We start from the raw sequence: 20,862 nt of genomic DNA on the forward strand, positions 1-20,862 counted from the left end.
AAGTGACTTTATTTTGAAGAATTCGTAGTTGTATTTAGTTGGTGCCACTTCACGAAATCCAAGTTATTTACCTCTGTTATCAGAATTGGGGTCCGTACTCCTTCACAGTTCAGTCTGTTCAATAGGACTATATTAGTTTACTCATAGCTAGGGTTTTAGTGCCTACTTCAGTTCATTCCAGTGAGTCGGGACTTGCTTCATTAATTCCTCAAGAGGGTTGTCAATCATCCTACAATATTCCTTCGCTTGACTCTTGTGAGGATAAAACAGAATATTGCCTGTCATCAATCATCCTCCTGGGGACTTGTGCAGGCATCCTGAGGGTAAGAGACTTCGCCTGTTATTTTCCAATTAAATCACAGCAAATAGTCCAGAGTGTATCTTGAGTTCCTTTTCAGAGGTGGTGGGCTTAGAATTAGTGTTGACTCCAGTGTTACTTGAAGCTTCTGACAGATTGAAGTGCCAATCTTTCACTTGAGTCGACATGACTGAGGGATTTGACATGAACTCCTTGGCGGGAATCCTAGAAGGGTTACAGGCCCAACTTACACGTTCCACAGAAGAGAATAGAGTCCTGAGGGATGAGATAAAAAGGTCCCAACAAGAAACTCGTCACGTTCAACGGAAATTAGAAGAACTCTTAGCGGGAACTACTCCTTTACCTAGCTTCGACTCCTCTCAGAACTCGGGTGCAGAAGTGGCCACGCAAGTAATTCATTCAGTGGCACCTATTGTCCCCTTAGCCAACCCAGAACGCTTTAGCGGGGACCCCCATAAGGCCCAGATTTTCCTGACCCAATGTTCTCTACATTTCTTGTGCAGATCAGTAGTGTTCAAAGAGGATCAAGCCAAGGTCGCATTCATGTTGTCTTACTTGAGCGGCGACGCCGCAGCCTGGTCTATGCCGTTGGTCTCTCGAAACGACGCAGTCCTGTACGATTTCGACCGTTTCAAAAAAGAATTTCTACGAATATTTGACAGAAGAACGGCCAACCAAGCCACCGACAATGAACTTCTAGACCTCAAACAAGGCAATCGAGAATTGGTAGCATATATAGCTCAGTTCAACAAACTAATCGTCGAGACAGATTGGCCCGAGAGTAAACGTGCGGCGATATTCTATCGTGGCCTCAAAGATGAAATAAAAGATGCATTGGCGCAGATCCCGAAACGTCCTCAGGAAATCTCAGAACTCATTGATTTAGTTCTTCAAATCGAGCATCGGTTGTTTGAAAGAAGATCAGAAAAGAAGCGAGACTACAAGCCGTTTGTGCCACGCCTAGACCGCATGAGACCCGAACCCTCAAAACCTGATACGGGTACCGGAGAGGAACCCATGCAAATAGGTTCCATCAGGGGCCCTCTCTCTCAAGAAGAGAAAGATAAAAGGCGAGCAAATCAGTTGTGTTTGTATTGTGGTACCTCAGGACATTTTGTGCGGGAGTGTCCGAAGAGAAACAAGAGTAACCAGGGGTTAAAAGATCGATCCCACCAGTAACAGGAGTTGCCCTGGTGGGATGTTCCGAACAGTCAACTCATGAACCTCAGCAACTGATCAACACATTGCAGTCAGCGGCTCCCCATCTTACCGTATTTTTTACAGTCAAATTTGGAACCCAGACGTTGGAGGAAGTTCCAGTCATGATTGACTCGGGGGCCACTGGGAACTTCTGTGACCTGAAATATGCGCAAGAAATGGGCATAAAGGCGATCAAGAAGAAGAATATCGAAGTCGTGAAGGCAGTCGACGGCTCCAATTTGACTTCAGGACCCATCGTAGAAGAAACAGAGACCTTAGAATTGGAAGGGTTGCAGGGTCATCGAGAATTCATTAAATTTAACCTCATAGACGCACCCCAGTTCCGGCTGATTTTAGGGTTGCCATGGTTGACCACGCATAACCCGATGATTGATTGGGAGAGGAGAACGGTCGAGATGAACTCGGAATTTTGTCAGAGGAATTGTTTTGCTAAGAACTCAGAAGAGTGCGAGGGATCGCCGGCTACGGAGTTGGCCAAGTTGTCGCTCCACATCTGCACAGTTAGCGCAGTGGAAATACCAAAAGAATATCAAGATTTGGCGAGTGTGTTCGACAAAAGGAATGCTGAGAAACTACCCCCACACAGGAGCTATGATTGTAAGATCGAATTGGAAGCCGGTGCCAACCTGCCCTGCAGTCGAGTTTACGCACTTACTGAAAAGGAGAACAACTACCTCAAAGAGTATCTGGATGAATTTACCAGGATGGGATTCATCAGACCATCACAGTCTCCAGTTTCGTCTCCGCTTTTCTTCCGGCCTAAGAAGGATGGGACTCTCCGCACGTGTATCGATTACAGAGCATTGAACCAAGTTACAGTGAAAAATCGGTACCCGTTGCCACTAATCAATCAACTATTGGATCAAGTCAAAGGAGCAAAGATTTACACCAAGCTTGACCTGCGTGGAGCTTACCATTTGGTGAGAGTGGCCGAGGGTGATGAATGGAAAACAGCCTTTCGGACCAAGTACGGGTTGTTTGAGTATCAAGTGATGCCCTATGGGTTGAGCAACGCCCCAGCAGCGTTTCAAAACTTTGTTAATGATGTTCTGAGAGAATTCTTGGACCGAGTGGCTGTCGTCTATATTGATGACATATTGATTTTTTCCGACAACATGGAAGATCATGTCAAGCATGTGCGAGCTATACTCCAGAAGCTTTTGGACAATCACTTGTACGTGAAATTGGAGAAGTGTGCTTTTCATGCCGAGAAGGTAGAGTTTTTGGGATTCATGTTGTCCGCAGCTGGTGTCGAGATGGATGACTCAAAGGTCCGTGCCATTCAGGAGTGGTCATCGCCAGGAAATGTGAAGGAAATCCAAAGTTTCATTGGTTTTGCCAACTTTTACCGGAGGTTCATTCCTAATTTCTCGGCTAAGGTCACTCCCATCACTCACCTGCTAAAGAAGGGACAAAAATTTGTGTGGACTGCAACTGCAGAACAAGCCTTCCAGGACCTGAAGACGGCCTTCATTAGCGCCCCCATTCTGATGCACCCTGATCCGGAACAAGCCTTTTTCGTTGAAACTGATGCATCAGACTTCGCAACCGGAGGAATTTTGTCACAGAGGAACAAAACTACAGGGCAACTGCATCCAGTGGCCTATCGGTCCAGGAAGCTGTCGGACACGGAACGCAATTACTCCATCGCCGACAAGGAATTGCTGGCTGTTCGAGAAGCATTCCAAGATTGGCGGCACTACTTACTGGGGGCCAAGCATACGGTCACGGTGTTCACAGACCATCGCAACCTCCAATTCCTAAAGTCTGCTAAAACGCTGTCGCCCCGTCAGTTGAGATGGTCTTTGTACTTCTCGGAATTCGACTTCGTGATCACGTACAAACCAGGTGCGAAAAACGGAAAGGCCGATGCGCTTTCGCGCATGAATCCCACAGCCGAAGAGAAACCTTCAGTTGAAGAACCCATAGTTCCATTGAAACAAATAATCGGAGCCATGCAAATGAAAGAATTCAATGAACAAATTCAACAAGTCTGCTCAGAAGAGGATCTTCGTAAGTGGGCCGAGGCAGATGGTAAAAGAAACCTTGTCGAAGGACTCCCATATCATGAAGGCAAGCTATATCTTCCAACCAGAAAACTCCAAGAAGAGGCTTTGAGAGGTTGTCACGATGATCGAATGGCAGGCCACAAAGGGGTCAAGAAGACCGAAGAACTGGTCCGGCGACACTTTTGGTGGCCAGATCTGGCAGCCCAAGTAAGACAATATGTTTCGACCTGCGAAATCTGCATCAAAGGAAAGCCCAGTCGTCAGGCCCCACAAGGGTTATTGCAACCCTTACCAAACGCACCCTACCCCTGGCACACCGTGACATTAGATTTAATAGTGGATTTGCCCTCTAGTCAAGGTAACACAGTGGTTTTGGTGGTGGTGGACTCATTTTCCAAAATGGGACATTTCATTCCTTTCAAGACTGTACCCACAGCTTCGCAATTAGTACAGACATTCAACCAACACATCATTCGGGCACACGGAATTCCTCAAGTGATCATTTCCGATAGGGGGTCACAGTTCATGTCAAAATTCTGGAAGACCTTCATGCACAACTTAGGGATAGACGCACGTTACTCCACTAGTTATCACCCCGAGACAGACGGTCAGACCGAGAGGTTGAACCAGGAGCTAGAACAATATTTACGTCTGTATCTGTTAGAGCAGGATGTTGAGTGGTCCGAATTACTGTGGACTGCGGAATTCGCATACAATAACGCAACACATGATTCCACAGGGTTCACTCCATTTTACTTGAACACAGGCAGACATCCAGCTATCACACTAGGGAAACAGATTGGGGAGGTTCCTGCCGTGGCTAGCGTAATGGAAGAGCTACAGAGCGCCTACAAAAGAGCTTTGAGCAATTTAATCAAGGCCAAACAATCCTATAAAAAGCAGGCAGACAAAAAGAGAAGGCCAGGCCCACAGTTTAAAAAAGGTGACCAGGTGTGGCTATCCACAAAACACTTGAGATTAAAGGGTAATCGGAAGTTTCAGCCTAGATTCATAGGGCCATTTAAAATTCAGAAGATCATCAATCCTGTAGTGGCGAAGTTACAACTACCAAGGTCATTGAAAATTAATCCGTCCTTCCATGTTTCCCTTCTGAAGAAAAGTCCAGACCAGGTCAGGTTAAAACCCTCTCCACCCACCATAGTGGTAGAATCAAGCGAAGAATACGAAGTCAGCAGAATCCTAGATTCCAAGGTGGTGAGAAACAAACTGTATTACTTGATGGAGTGGAAGGGGTACGGACCTGAGGAGAGGTCGTGGGAACCAGCAGTCCATGTAAATGCCCCACGACTAGTTGAAGCCTTTCATCAGGCACACCCGAACAAGCCCGCTGTGGAAGGACCATTCTTGAAAGGGGGTACTGTCAAGACTTCCAGAACCATAGCCAGCATTGGATCAGTGCCTGCAAAACCTCAACGGTCATTAAAGCAGAGCTCCAAGTATCCACGTTGGCGAAGGCAGCATAGAGTCACCACGTTGTTCCTGCGGCGCTGTGTGCAGAATCTGAAGAAGCGAGTATCCCAACATGGCCGCCGCAGGGTATTAGAAACAGCGAGGAGTGAGCGCTCTAGTCTTCGAGAGCGCGCGAGCAGCTGTGGAGATGAGGCGCACTGCCGCTCAGGAATCTGCGCACTTCAACTGACCTCTTCACCGGAGTCACGGCGCAGCTCTGAGTGAAGTTCTTGTTCTGAGGAAATTCCTGTCAGCGCTTCTGTTTGGTTGTTCTTATCGCATGCGCAACGTGGGATTCTGGCAAGTGACTTTATTTTGAAGAATTCGTAGTTGTATTTAGTTGGTGCCACTTCACGAAATCCAAGTTATTTACCTCTGTTATCAGAATTGGGGTCCGTACTCCTTCACAGTTCAGTCTGTTCAATAGGACTATATTAGTTTACTCATAGCTAGGGTTTTAGTGCCTACTTCAGTTCATTCCAGTGAGTCGGGACTTGCTTCATTAATTCCTCAAGAGGGTTGTCAATCATCCTACAATATTCCTTCGCTTGACTCTTGTGAGGATAAAACAGAATATTGCCTGTCATCAATCATCCTCCTGGGGACTTGTGCAGGCATCCTGAGGGTAAGAGACTTCGCCTGTTATTTTCCAATTAAATCACAGCAAATAGTCCAGAGTGTATCTTGAGTTCCTTTTCAGAGGTGGTGGGCTTAGAATTAGTGTTGACTCCAGTGTTACTTGAAGCTTCTGACAGGAAGGGGGTAATCATGACAAAACGGTGGTCCTATGGAAGGGGGTAATCATGACAAAATGGTGGTCTTATGGAAAGGGGTAATCATGACAGAATGGTGGTCCTAAGGGAGGGGGGTAATCATGACAAAATGGTGGTCCTATGAAAAGGGGTAATCATGACAAAACAGTTGTCCTATGGGAGGGGGGAATCATGAGAAAATAATGGTCCTTTTGAAGTGGGTAATCATGACAAAATAGTGCTATGGGAGGGGGTAATCATGACGAAAAGGTAGTCCTATGGGAGAGGGTAATCATGAAAAAATGGTGGTCCTATGGAAAGGGGTAATCATGACAAAATGGTGGTCCTATGGAAAGGGGTAATCATGACAAAATGGTGGTCCTATGGGAGGGGGTAATCATGACAGCAGTGATCCTATGGAAAGGGGTAATCATGAGAAAATGGTAGTCCTATGGAAAGGGGTAATCATGTCAAAATTGTGGTCCTATGGAAAGGGGTAATCATGACAAAATAGTGCTATGGGAGGGGGTAATCATGAGAACATGGTAGTCCTATGGGAGAGGGTAATCATGACAAAATGGTGGTCCTATGGAAAGGGGTAATTATGGCAAAATTGTGGTCCTATGGAAAGAGGTAATCATGACAAAATGGTGGTCCTATGTGAGGGGGTAATCATGGCAATGGTGATCCTATGGAAAGGGGTATTCATTACAAAATAGTGCTATGGGGGGGTAATCATGACAAAATAGTGCTATGGGAGGGGGTAATCATGCTAAAAATGGTAGTCCTATGGGAGGGGGTAATCTTGACAAAATGGTTGTCCTATGAAAAGGGGTAATCATGACAAAATGGTGGTCCTATGGGAAGGGGTAATCATGACAAAATGGTGGTCCTATGGGAAGGGGTAATCATGACAAAATGGTGGTCCTATGGGAGGGGGTAATCATGACAAAATGTTGGTCCTATGGAAGAGGTCATCATGACAAAATGGTTGTCCTATGGGAGGGGGGAATCATGAGAAAATAATGGTCCTTTGGAAGTCGGTAATCATGACAAAATAGTGCTATGGGAGGGGGTAATCATGACGAAATGGTAGTCCTATGGGAGAGGGTAATCATGAAAAAATGGTGGTCCTATGGAAAGGGGTAATCATGACAAAATGGTGGTCCTATGGAAAGGGGTAATCATGACAAAATGGTGGTCCTATGGGAGGGGGTAATCATGACAACAGTGATCCTATGGAAAGGGGGTAATCATGAGAAAATGGTAGTCCTATGGGAGAGGGTAATCATGACAAAATGGTGGTCCTATGGAAAGGGGTAATCATGACAAAATTGTGGTCCTATGGAAAGGGGTAATCATGGCAAAATAGTGCTATGGGAGGGGGTAATCATAAGAACATGGTAGTCCTATGGGAGAGGGTAATCATGACAAAATGGTGGTCCTATGGAAAGGGGTAATCATGACAAAATGGTGGTCCTATGGGAGGGGGTAATCATGGCAATGGTGATCCTATGGAAAGGGGTATTCATGACAAAATAGTGCTATGGGATGGGGTAATCATGACAAAATAGTGCTATGGGAGGGGGTAATCATGACAAAATGGTAGTCCTATGGGAGGGGGTAATCATGACAAAATGGTTGTTCTATGAAAAGGGGTAATCATGACAAAATGGTGGTCCTATGGGAGGGGGTAATCATGACAAAATGGTGGTCCTATGGGAGGGGGTAATCATGACAATGGTGATCCTACAGAAAGGGGTAATCATGACAAAATAGTGCTATGGGAGGGGGTAATCATGACAAAATGGTGGTCCTATGGAAGGGGGTAATCATGACAAAATGGTGGTCCTATGGAAAGGGGTAATCATGACAAAATGGTGGTCTTAAGGGAGGGGGTAATCATGACAAAATGGTGGTCCTATGGAAAGGGGTCATCATGACAAAATGGTGGTCCTATGAAAAGGGGTAATCATGACAAAACGGTTGTCCTATGGGAGGGGGGAATCATGAGAAAATAATGGTCCTTTTGAAGTGGGTAATCATGACAAAATAGTGCTATGGGAGGGGGTAATCATGACGAAATGGTAGTCCTATGGGAGAGGGTAGTCATGAAAAAATGGTGGTCCTATGGAAAGGGGTAATCATGACAAAATGGTGGTCCTATGGGAGGGGGTAATCATGACAGCAGTGATCCTATGGAAAGGGGGTAATCATGAGAAAATGGTAGTCCTATGAGGGAGGGTAATCATGACAACATGGTGGTCCTATGGAAAGGGGTAATCATGACAAAATTGTGGTCCTATGGAAAGGGGTAATCATGACAAAATAGTGCTATAGGAGGGGGTAATAATGAGAACATGGTAGTCCTATGGGAGAGGGTAATCATGACAAAATGGTGGTCCTATGGAAAGGGGTAATCATGGCAAAATTGTGGTCCTATGGAAAGGGGTAATCATGACAAAATGGTGGTCCTATGGGAGGGGGTAATCATGGCAATGGTGATCCTATGGAAAGGGGTATTCATGACAAAATAGTGCTATGGGGGGTAATCATGACAAAATAGTGCTATGGGAGGGGGTAATCATGACAAAATGGTCGTCCTATAGGAGGGGGTAATCATGACAAAATGGTTGTCCTATGAAAAGGGGTAATCATGACAAAATGGTGGTCCTATGGGAGGGGGTAATCATGACAAAATGGTGGTCCTATGGGAGGGGTAATGATGACAATGGTGATCCTACAGAAAGGGGTAATCATGACAAAATAGTGCTATGGGAGGGGATAATCATGACAAAATGGTGGTCCTATGGAAGGGGGTAATCATGACAAAATGGTGGTCTTATGGAAAGGGGTAATCAGGACAAAATGGTGGTCCTAAGGGAGGGGGTAATCATGACAAAATGGGGGTCCTATGGAAAGGGGTCATCATGACAAAATGGTGGTCCTATGAAAAGGGGTAATCATGATAAAATGGTGGTCCTATGGAAAGGGGTAATCATGACAAAATGGCGGTCCTATGGGAGGGGGTAATCATGACAATGGTGGTCCTATGGAAAGGGGTAATCATGACAAAATAGTGCTATCAGAGGTGGTGATCATGATACAATGGTGGTCTTATGGGAGGTGGTAATCATGACAATGGTGGTCCTATGGAAGGGGGTAATCATGACAAAATGGTGGTCCTATGGAAGGGGGGAATCATGATGAAATAGTGATCTTATGGAAGGGGGTAATCATGACAAAATGGTGGTCCTCAGTAAATGAATTGAGGCAGATGTACAGCTGGGTTGTGGATATTTTCAAATGAAAAGCTTAATAGATTGTAGGTGCTCCACAGGAGACGTCCGACATCCCAGGACGTCAAACAATTCAAGAACACACGTGTTTCTAGTGGAACACTAGAAGCATCCCTGTGGTCACTCAGTTTTTCCTCAGCGCAAAATGAGGATTCCAACACAATTTCAATTGTTCCAATTCTTCAATGTTTTATTTCACACAGTTCATTGTAGAATTCAACTCTTCTTTTCAATTATTTTTATACATGCGGCATTGTAAGATTCATGTCCAATGCATTTCGGGCATATCAATCAGCCCTAACAAGTAACAAATGAAAACATAATGAGCACAATTTGTGTAAGGTATCGGTATTTCTGTATCCTATCTGATGTTTTTAATGTGGGTAATGTGACCCTTCCTCTTTCTGGTTAACAAACAATTGTGGCGTACGCTCCTTGTGCTTCATGGTGGGATATGTGGGATATATTATAACGTCACCTAATGTACCTTAAACACAGTGAAATACAAGGTATTGCAGCAAACGCTGCACTTACATGCCGTGTTTCTACCGTAGCGTGGTCTATCTTACATCGCGCAAGCTGTAAGAAAGCATAAACGACCAAGAGTTACCACCATACTATTGCCATGTTTGACCTGCATTCTCATAAACCGACATAGATGTTATCCAAAACTAACCTGTTCTCAGTGATGCGGACAATGTTCTCTGCTCTTCCAACAAGAATCCACCTGTTAGGACGCCAAAAGCGTTTCCTGCACTTCCTGGTTAAAGCGAAAAGTTCCGATCACGTGGTTTATAGAACTAGACGAAAGAATGTGCGCTCAATCGCGCTGAAAGTTCAAATGAATATCATAGCAGCTTTCACTAAGCTCTATCCGCAATATAAAAGAAACTCGCCTATGGCTATTCCATAGTGATAAACCGATCTCTTTCACAGGTATAAAGTAGAGCTAAAAGACGCAAAGCTCAGAACAAAAAGAAGCTAGAGGTGGAGCTAGAACCTGCGAGATGGGAGACTGAAGTGTTCTGTCAGTGAGTGCGTGAAGCTATGGAGCAGGTGTAATGAAATGAGTGTATTAATAAACATACAATCCACAGATACAGATAACAACATTTACAAAAAATTTATAAACACATCAAGTGAAAGGTTTAGGAAAATTATTAAAAAGAACTGGGCTATACTGAATTTGGAACCAGACTTCAATAAAGCGTTCGAGAATCCACCTTTACTTGCCTACACACGACCTCTCAACCTAGGAGAGATACTGAAATACAAACCACCAGTGACTGAAACATTCAAGGGCACTGAAGCTTGTCTGACCTGTGGCAATTGCAACAGCATAATTAAGGGGAATAAAATCAACCACCCAATGAGAGGGCATGAGATAAAACTCAAGGTTAATGCAACCTGCGACACCGCGAATGTGATATATGCTTTAAAATTTCGCTGTGGAAAACTTTATATTGGTAAAACTGAGAGACACATTAAGGTAAGACTCACGGAGCACAAATCCAATATACGCGCTAAAAACATCAAATCTGCAATTGCTGTCCACTTCATGGAGGAACAACATAACATATCCCAACTTAAATTCACAATATTGGAGATGGTTAAAAAAATTGAAGGAAGGGACAACACCAAGCACCTCCTGCAAAGGGAGAATCATTGGATACAAAAATTGTCATCTCAAAAACCTAATGGTCTCAATGACTGAATTGAACTATCCTGTTTTTTATCAACATTAGGAATGCTCCTTGGCCAAGGATGTAGACCTTGCGATGTGTTTATTAATTTTTTGTAAATGTTGTTATCGGTATCTGTGGATTGTATGTTTATTAATACACTCATTTCATTACACTTGCTCCATAGCTTCACGCACTCAGACTGACAGAACACTTCAGTCCCCCACCTCACAGGTTCTAGCTCCACCTCTAGCTTCTTTTTGTTCTGAGCTTTTCGTCTTTTAGCTCTACTTTATACCCGTGACAGAGATCGGTTTATTATCACTATGGAATAGCCATAGGCGAGTTTCTTTTATATTGCGGATAGAGCTTAGTGAAAGCTGCTATGATATTCATTTGAACTTTCAGCGCGATCGAGAGCACAGTCTTTCGTCTAGTTCTATAAACCACTTGATCGGAACTTTTTGCTTTAACCAGCAAGTGCAGGAAATGCTTTTTGCGTCCTAACAGGCGGATTCTTGACGGAAGAGCAGAGAACATTCTCCGCATCACGGAGAGCAGGTTAATTTGGGATAACATCTATGCCGGTTTATGAGAATGCAGGTAAATCCTGGCAATAGTATGGTGGTAACTCTTGGTCGTTTATGCTTTCTTACAGCTTTCGCGATGTAAGATAGACCACGTTACGGTAGAAACACAGCATGTAAGTGCAGCGTTTGCTGCAATACCTTGTATTTCAAGGTGTTTAAGGTACATTAGGTGACGTTATAATATATCCCACATATCACCATGAAACACACGGAGCGTACGCCACAATTGTTTGTTAACCACAAAGAGGAAGGGTCACATTAACCACATTAAAAACATCAGATAGGATACAGAAATACCGATACTTAACACAAATTATGCTCATTATGTTTTCATTTGTTACTTTTTAGTGTTGTTCCCTGATGAAGGGCTGATTGATATGCCCGAAATGCATTGGACATGAATCTTACAATGCCGCATGTATAAAAATAATTGAAAAGAAGAGTTGGATTATACAATGAACTGTGTGAAATAAATCATTGAAGAATTGGAACAATTGATATTGTGTTGGAATCCTCATTTTGCACTGAGGAAAAACTGAGTGCCCACAGGGATGCTTCTAGTGTTCCACTAGAAACACGTGTGTTCTTAAATTGGTGGTCCTGACATACTGAGGTAGTTTTGACATAGGGGTCACCCAGGGTATACGCCTGGCATTAAGGGCAATATCGTATGTAATGTTTGGCTTAAGGTGGAGTTCAGGGCATATTGGGGCACTCATGACAAAGTGTTAGCTTTGGAATCCTTTTATGGACTGGTGACTGAGAAGAGTCTGAGGGAGTTCAGTGAGAGAATGAAGCCGTGTTTTCTCACCCAGACATTAAACAGGACAGAAGCTGCCCTGCTCCTTCAGTGCTCCCTAATTGGGGTGGTGGTGGGTTTACAAATAGCCTTATTGCCCTTACCTGCAGGGCACTAATGGATTTTAATTCCCCAACTGTGTTTTAAACCCTCACCTGCAGCTCAGGGTTATAACTATATGGAAGATAATTAGCAACCTTTTTTGCCTTTTGTATAATTGGGTATTGAAGTGTTACATAAATAACTTAAAACCATGTATTTTTTCTGTTTCTTGCAGCCCGCACAGATGATAGTCGCCGAGAGGAGCCGAACCCCTACAAGATCCCTCCAGACAGTCAATTCTTTTTATTGAGAGATAAAGAAAGAAAGAAAAAGAAGGCTGTATGTATGAACTCATTACTTTCTTTTAAAGTGTCTCACTTTAAGCTAATTTATCCAGCAAGGGCTGTTCCTGCTGCCCACTGGTCAGCACTGGGGTGACCTTACACACGTGCCAAATGACTTTGCTCAATTGACCAATACAGAGTGGGGATTGATGTCCTTAGCTGATGCTCTAAAATAGGGCTGCCATCCATTTGCCAGAGCATTAGACAGTCCCTCTCCAGGTGTCTTTGTCTTTCCCTGCAACTGTCCATCCTTGAGGACTGGAGATTGAATATTTACCCTGCATTACATCCAGGACATGTAGGCAAATTGGCCTCAAAATAACTGCAGCAGTGGAAATAACTTCATGTGCTCTTTAAAATAATAAGGGCAGTAAAAGTGGCGTTACATGCTCTTTGACCAAATTTCATCACAAGAAGTGACTTCAGACAAACTTTGACAAATTAAATCCAAGTCAGGTCAATCTATGATTTTTATTTAATATATAGGGAATATTTCAGAATATTTCAGGGGAGGGGTGTTAAATGAATAGTGATTTATATGAGGTACATAATCCATCTACGAAAGGTAGCAGATCCACAAGTAATTGCTATGCTCATCTTTAGGTCGAGCCTAGCGGCAGCGCGCATGTGCTGCTCGCTCTGCGAGGCATGCTGTACTAGAGTATGCACTAGGAGCCCCGCCCACTCTCCACCCATATTTGTCAGTGGCTTGGGTCATTTGTAAATGCTGGCTTCTGATTTGTAAATAGTCTTGTTCGTCCCTCCTTGGTACCGCCTTGTCTGCATTTGTTACTGCCCATAACGACTTGACCTTTTACTTGCCTTGTAACACGGTCTGCATTGTAAGTGGGTGAGCACTATTTTGTTTATTGACACTGATAGGGACAATGGCGGGTGGCGGCTGCTTTTGTTATTGAGCGCTATGCCTCTCAAACTTGCATGCTGATCGCGGCGCCTGATTTAGGGACACCGCGATTTGTTTATTTTTTAAACTTTAATACTGAGCACGGTGCCCGCTTCAGGGACACCACGCTCGGTTTAATTTTTTTTTGTTAAAACTGTTTTTTTTTGGTTTTTTATACTTTAATAGTGAACGTGGCACCCGCTTCATGGCACTGTGCTCTGCAATACAATAGGTATTGCTGTTGCATTGTTAGCTGGCGTAAGACAGAAGATTGTGCTCAGCATGCATTGTGCCAGGAGCACTCATTGCCTGCCACCGGATGAGCCGAGACATGTCCCCAGTGTGGCCAGAGGGCAGGTAGAGGTTATATACTTCAGGTTTTTTTCACGGTAGATATCAAATCTCTCCTCGTCAGGAACGTGCAAGAGCGAGAAAAGGGGACAGGCAGTGTCTGGTATTGAATTAAAGTGACATGAGGTGGATTTAGGACTACCGGCCTCGGTATTTAGTGCGCCTACTGGTGGCCTATGACCTTTTTACCTCAACCATTGACTGAACTACCACCAACCCGCTAGACACCTGCACTCCTCTTCACTCGCCCTTGGACACCACCCCATCCGTCACAGCCAAAGGGGTGGCCACTCCTTCTCCTACATCACTTCCATACCTGGAACGACCTCCCCTTCCAGCTCCACACAGCCCCCTCGCTGGCAGACTTCAGAAAGAGACTCAAGACATGGCTCTTCGACTGAGACACAGCGCCCAGATACCCCTAGGGGTGACAATGTTGCGCTTTACAAAGGTTTTTTGATTGATTGAATTGCACTGGCCTCAGACTTCTGAGCAGAGCTTCAGGCACTGGCACTCTTTCTTTCACAAATACAGATCTCCAAAGTTCCACCCGATGGGCCCGATTCACTGAACTAACTTAAGACAAAATCCTAAACTTACTACTTTTTGTATTCACAGAAGTTAGGATTTTGTCTTAAGTTTGTCTTAAAACAGACTTAAGACAGACTTAAGACAAAATCCTAACTTAAGTCTGTCTTAAGACTGTCTTAAGTCTGTCTTAAGACAAATTTAAGAAAAAATCCTAACTTCTGAGAATACCAAAAGTAGTAAGTTTAGGATTTTGTCTTAAGTTAGTTCTGTGAATCGGGCCCGGTGTCTTGTCACATTAGTTCATATAAAGATATTGAGTGCATTAGAAAACCCTTGCCCGTGCTGAAAAAGGAAGCATTCTATTGTTCAGAAGAGTTTTTGTCTGTGTTTTTTCTGTGCAATTAAATGCTCCTCTAACAGGAAAAAGGTGTAATTGGGGGTACATTTTGCATAAATATAAAGACCTATTATCATTTTGGAGGATGACGAGAAATCTTCTTTTAAAGTTTAGATTTTCTTACTTCTAGTTTTAAAAGACCAGCTCCATTTTCAAGGAGTAGTGAATGAATGAGTCGTGACTCATCCATTACATTGAGATTGCCAGTCTTTAGGAATCAAACATTTTTTCAGGATTTAAGTAGGCACGCACCCATCTCTGTTTTATAGTTTAGTTTCATTAGAAAGTTATTACAATTGATAGAGTTGAGTCAACCAATGAGGAAAACAGCTGATTTAATCATTAAAGTACTTTGGGCTCGATTCACAAAGTTCCTCCACACTCGAGGTGGAGGCCAGCGGTCATGGCAGGACCTCTGTAGCAATGTTACCCATTGCAGGACCCCTGCCATGAGTCCACCTTCCACTGCTACGACTGCGGGGGCTCCGCCACGAGTGTGGAGCCCTTGGTGAATCGGGCCCAATATGTTTTTGCATCAAGATCACACAGGCATGCTTTGTAACACTGAACTCTTGTAGGAGGATTAAAACGGACTTCTAACACTGAAGGCCTGAGTTAGGTCTTGGCGAATGGGATTCTCCGCCACAAGCATGCTGGATAATCCGTCCGCTGTATCACAATTCCATCATATCCTTTTGCACTTGGACGACGGCAGGCAGGATGTCCGTCAAGTCTGTCATGGAGTATCCCATCCGCCAAGATCTAAATCAGGGAGTGAGTCTGCTATTGTTGGAAATAATGGGAAGTTGCTGTTCATATGTCTTAAAGATGGAGTATAATGTCTTAATCAAACACCTATAAAGAGAGGTGTAAGATAGAGTCTTTCTTTGAAAAATCTGATTTTCGTATATTAAACCTTTCTAAAAATCGCATTTCCTTAATACATCTCTAAAAATGAAAGCAAATATTGCACATTTCTATTGAAAAATATTTACACTGGCTGTACCTTCCCTAAGGATGTACGTTAAAAAATTGCGTAATAGTTCAGTGAGCTAGGTGCTCTTTTGTGACATCTGGTGCAACCTTGAGGTCAGGTGTATGAGTCTGTGACCCTACCTGAAGTAGACAACTCCTTGTTAGACATTCCCATCGATGATGTCTTCATAGTCATGGTGGCATGTTTAATACATCTTGCTGTTTCTCTACATCATTCTAATTATCTCATCTTATGGAAACCTGATGGTAGTTTTTTTCTGAAGAGTAATATATTAGCAGACCCTGTCTGAATAATTTTACTAATTTAGATGATTGATATTTCAAATGTTCGCCTATTCTCATTGTGCATATGTACACAACTATTAATGGAATAATTCAGTATTCAGATGTATGGTTAACATATTTCACACACACACATAATACTTTAAATTACATAACAAGCATTAGAAATGCAATAGGTCTCGCAGCATTAGAGTTAGTGCTTTTAGAATTGTTTATGGGTTTTTTTGTAAATCTTTAGCATGAGGTTGAGGGTGAGTGAGGGTGAGTGAGGGTGAGGGGTAGAGGGTGAGGCTGAGGGGTTGAGGGTGAGGGTGAGTGAGGGGTTGAGGGTGAGGGGTTGAGGGTGAGTGAGGGTGAGGGGTTGAGGGTGGGTGAGGGGTTGAGGGTGAGTGAGGGTGAGGGTGAGTGAGGGTGAGGGGTTGAGGGTGAGGGGTTGAGGGTGAGTGGGGGTGAGTGAGGGTGAGGGGTTGAGGGTGAGTGAGGGTGAGGGGTTGAGGGTGAGTGAGGATGAGGGGTTGAGGGTGAGTGAGGATGAGGGGTTGAGGGTGGGTGAGGGTGAGTGAGGGTGAGTGTGAGTGAGGGTGAGGGTGAGTGAAGGTGGGTGAGGGTGAGGGGTTGAGGGTGATTGAGGCTGAGGCGTTGAGGGTGAGTGAGGGTGAGGGGTTGAGGGTGAGTGAGGGTGAGGGGTTGAGGGTGGGTGAGGGGTTGAGGGTGAGTGAGGATGAGTGAGGGTGAGTGAGGGGTTGAGGGTGAGGGGTTGAGGGTGAGTGAGGGTGAGGGGTTGAGGGTGAGTGAGGGTGAGGTGTTGAGGGTGAGTGAGGGTGAGGTGTTGAGGGTGAGTGAGGGTGAGGGGTTGAGGGTGAGTGAGGGGTTGAGGGTGAGTGAGGGGTTGAGGGTGGTGAGAGTGAGGGTGAGTGAGGGTGAGTGAGGGTGAATGTGAGTTAGCGTGAGGGGTTGAGGGTGGGTGAGGGTGAGGTGTTGAGGGTGAGTGAGGATGAGTGAGGGTGAGTGAGGGGGTGAGGGTGAGTGAGGGTGAGTGAGGGTGAGTGAGGGTGGGTGAGTGAGGGTGAGTGAGTGAGAGTGAGGGTGAGTGAGGGTGAGTGAGGGAGAGTGAGGGTGAGTGAGGGGTTGAGGGTGAGGTGTTGAGGGTGAGGGGTTGAGGGTGAGGGGTTGAGGGTGAGGGGTTGAGGGTTGAGGCAAATCTGTGCAGATCGATGCAACTAAAATAATGCTGATTATAGAACTACATCGAGATTGGACGAAAATTGAACAATTTTGCAGCATTACATAACAAATGCACATTTGCTGTACGGACCAGTAATCATTTATAGGTTTCTTCTAGGAATTGTGTGAAGAGGTGAGCATTGAGCTACTTACTAAGACTGAGCATCGGGACAAATGCCTCATATTAGGAGGTAAAGAGTTTCAGGCTGCATTGGCTGCACCAGAGAAGCATGCTTTTGAAATTTCAAACGACGGTTAACTCAAATTATAACCATTTTTATTCCTGCTTTGACACGGCGGGCAGGGGAGGGGGCGGAGAGCGGAGAGGTGCGACACGGCAGGAAGACGGAGGGAAGAGAGGGGAGGGGGGAGGAGAAATGCGAGACGGCGGGAAGGGGGCAGACATGGCGGGGAGGGGGCGGAGCGGGGGAGAGGGTGTGTGTGTGTTGAATCCGGATGAGTCTGCTACTGCAAAAGCAGAAAAAAAACGTCCTGGCACCAGATGGCTCCCTGCCAAAACATCCTGGTGATATTGAAACCCAAAAAGGCTTAGAGAGGAGAGAAAGACGAAAACACACCCCATCCAACATGAACTATGCATTGTTGGTGAGTTTACAAACAAATCAGTCTGAAATTATGGCCCGGGATTGCCATTTTGCAACTAAAATAATGCTGATTATAGAACTACATCGAGATTGGACGAAAATTGAACAATTTTGCAGCATTACATAACAAATGCACATTTGCTGTACGGACCAGTAATCATTTATAGGTTTCTTCTAGGAATTGTGTGAAGAGGTGAGCATTGAGCTACTTACTAAGACTGAGCATCGGGACAAATGCCTTATTCCTGCTTTGACACGGCGGGCAGGGGAGGGGGCGGGCAGGGGAGGGGGCGGAGAGGGGAGAGGTGCGAAACGGCAGGAAGACGGAGGGAAGAGAGGGGAGGGGGGAGGAGAAATGCGAGACGGCGGGAAGGGGGCAGACATGGCGGGGAGGGGGCGGAGCGGGGGAGAGGGTGTGTGTGTGTTGAATCCGGATGAGTCTGCTACTGCAAAAGCAGAAAAAAAACGTCCTGGCACCAGATGGCTCCCTGCCAAAACATCCTGGTGATATTGAAACCCAAAAAGGCTTAGAGAGGAGAGAAAGACGAAAACACACCCCATCCAACATGAACTATGCATTGTTGGTGAGTTTACAAACAAATCAGTCTGAAATTATGGCCCGGGATTGCCATTTTGCAACTAAAATAATGCTGATTATAGAACTACATCGAGATTGGACGAAAATTGAACAATTTTGCAGCATTACATAACAAATGCACATTTGCTGTACGGACCAGTAATCATTTATAGGTTTCTTCTAGGAATTGTGTGAAGAGGTGAGCATTGAGCTACTTACTAAGACTGAGCATCGGGACAAATGCCTTATTCCTGCTTTGACACGGCGGGCAGGGGAGGGGGCGGGCAGGGGAGGGGGCGGAGAGGGGAGAGGTGCGACACGGCAGGAAGACGGAGGGAAGAGAGGGGAGGGGGGAGGAGAAATGCGAGACGGCGGGAAGGGGGCAGACATGGCGGGGAGGGGGCGGAGCGGGGGAGAGGGTGTGTGTGTGTTGAATCCGGATGAGTCTGCTACTGCAAAAGCAGAAAAAAAACGTCCTGGCACCAGATGGCTCCCTGCCAAAACATCCTGGTGATATTGAAACCCAAAAAGGCTTAGAGAGGAGAGAAAGACGAAAACACACCCCATCCAACATGAACTATGCATTGTTGGTGAGTTTACAAACAAATCAGTCTGAAATTATGGCCCGGGATTGCCATTTTGCAACTAAAATAATGCTGATTATAGAACTACATCGAGATTGGACGAAAATTGAACAATTTTGCAGCATTACATAACAAATGCACATTTGCTGTACGGACCAGTAATCATTTATAGGTTTCTTCTAGGAATTGTGTGAAGAGGTGAGCATTGAGCTACTTACTAAGACTGAGCATCGGGACAAATGCCTTATTCCTGCTTTGACACGGCGGGCAGGGGAGGGGGCGGAGAGGGGAGAGGTGCGACACGGCAGGAAGACGGAGGGAAGAGAGGGGAGGGGGGAGGAGAAATGCGAGACGGCGGGAAGGGGGCAGACATGGCGGGGAGGGGGCGGAGCGGGGGAGAGGGTGTGTGTGTGTTGTTAGGAGACGGACGTGCACGCGCTTTTAAGGTCAATGCGCATGCGCATAAGCTCAATGCGCATGCGCATTGACCTTAAAAGTCACGGGCACTGCAAGGAATCGCCACGATTCCTTGCAGTGTGGATAAAGAGTGGATAACTCGCAATAGTCTCGCTTGCTCGATGCGCATGCGCATCGACAGGCGAGACCTAAAAACTACAATAGAAGCTTTTGAAAAAAGAAGCAGGGAAATTAAGCAAATGTACTTGTATGTCTAAGTCAGGTCACATTCTAAATCATTTGTTTTAGAAAGGCCCACTCTCTTACTTCCATCCTTTTAAGATCCTTGATTAATGTGTGATCAGAAACTGTCCGCTTTTTCGTTGCTTTTTCAATGCACGTACCCTGTTCCTTGCGCCGACCAAAAAAATATCGCTAAACTCATGTTTAAAATGGGATTCTAACCACCCTGGAATAATGTTGTAAGGTGGACAGAGAAATACAAACAAGTTGGTCAAAATATTGTTTGAAATGTGTTTTATCTCAGTATAACAAATAGACTTTCATAGGTAAACAATGTAGTTTCACAAATACAATTGCCCAGGGATCTAATAAAGACAAATATTTGTTTTAGGAGATTGTAGAATTGCAGCCCCCTGATTTGCACCTTCAAATTGTGTACAATCAATTTTTTTTAATTTGGGTGAATTTATATGAGGGAGTAGACAGGAAAAGACTAGAACTATAGTGATCTAGGGTGTGGATTTTGGCATAAATCTTTAAGATTTAAGACTACCCATTTGCAGTTTGGCACTTAGATGAACCCAGCAAATAGTGGGTGATGGCAACACCATGCACATATTAAAAAAGCCACCCTGCTAGAGTTGGAAAAAATCATTTGCACTGATGCACAATTTACCTTCTGATGTCTACTACAAACATGCAATATTGGATCTACCTCCCTCTCCTGCTAAAATGTAGCAAGCATTGGCCTCCAGTGTGACAACTTTGAGTGGTCAAAGTGGATGGCATCTTTTTTTGGGGGGGGGGGGGGGGGGGGGGGGGTAATTCCGTAACCAGAGTGTACCCAGGAGTCATGTAAAATACATTTTTAAAACCTGATATTCTGTGGAATTCACGGGAATTGGGGGTAGGGTTCATGTTTTTTCCCTCAAGTATTTTCACTTTTTTAGCAAATCATTCTTTCCCTGCCTTGCCACTTCGCCACTATCTATTCAGCATGTACCAGTTGCACGTATTCTGTGCACATTTCCTCTTTGTTTCTCTGTTAATGCTGCTATGTATATTTTGCTGTGATTTGCATATTTGGTCAGAGTGCTCCGAGGAAATGTGTCCAAGCCCCAAAAAAATAGGCCCAAATGTAAATCAAATACATGGGGTTGGACTAAGCAAAATTGTTAATTGGGAATTTTCTTTAGGAATGTAACTAATATTTAGAATCACTCTTCTGTAAATAGCTCCTTCTAA

General features: G+C 44.7%; 1 protein-coding gene across 1 annotated transcript in view; it reads left to right on the forward strand.

Annotated features, from left to right (window-relative positions):
* Positions 1–20,862, forward strand: part of CFAP100 (cilia and flagella associated protein 100) — a 169,352-nt gene that overhangs the window by 61,913 nt on the left and 86,577 nt on the right. Inside the window, exon 4 of the mRNA XM_086950926.1 lies at positions 12,419–12,522. Within this exon, the coding sequence (XP_086807052.1) occupies positions 12,419–12,522 (104 nt within the window). The remainder of the gene's footprint in view (positions 1–12,418; positions 12,523–20,862) is intronic.

The sequence above is a fragment of the Lissotriton vulgaris genome, unplaced genomic scaffold (genome assembly GCF_964263255.1).
Source record: "Lissotriton vulgaris unplaced genomic scaffold, aLisVul1.2 SCAFFOLD_1244, whole genome shotgun sequence".
Taxonomy (NCBI): domain Eukaryota; kingdom Metazoa; phylum Chordata; class Amphibia; order Caudata; family Salamandridae; genus Lissotriton; species Lissotriton vulgaris.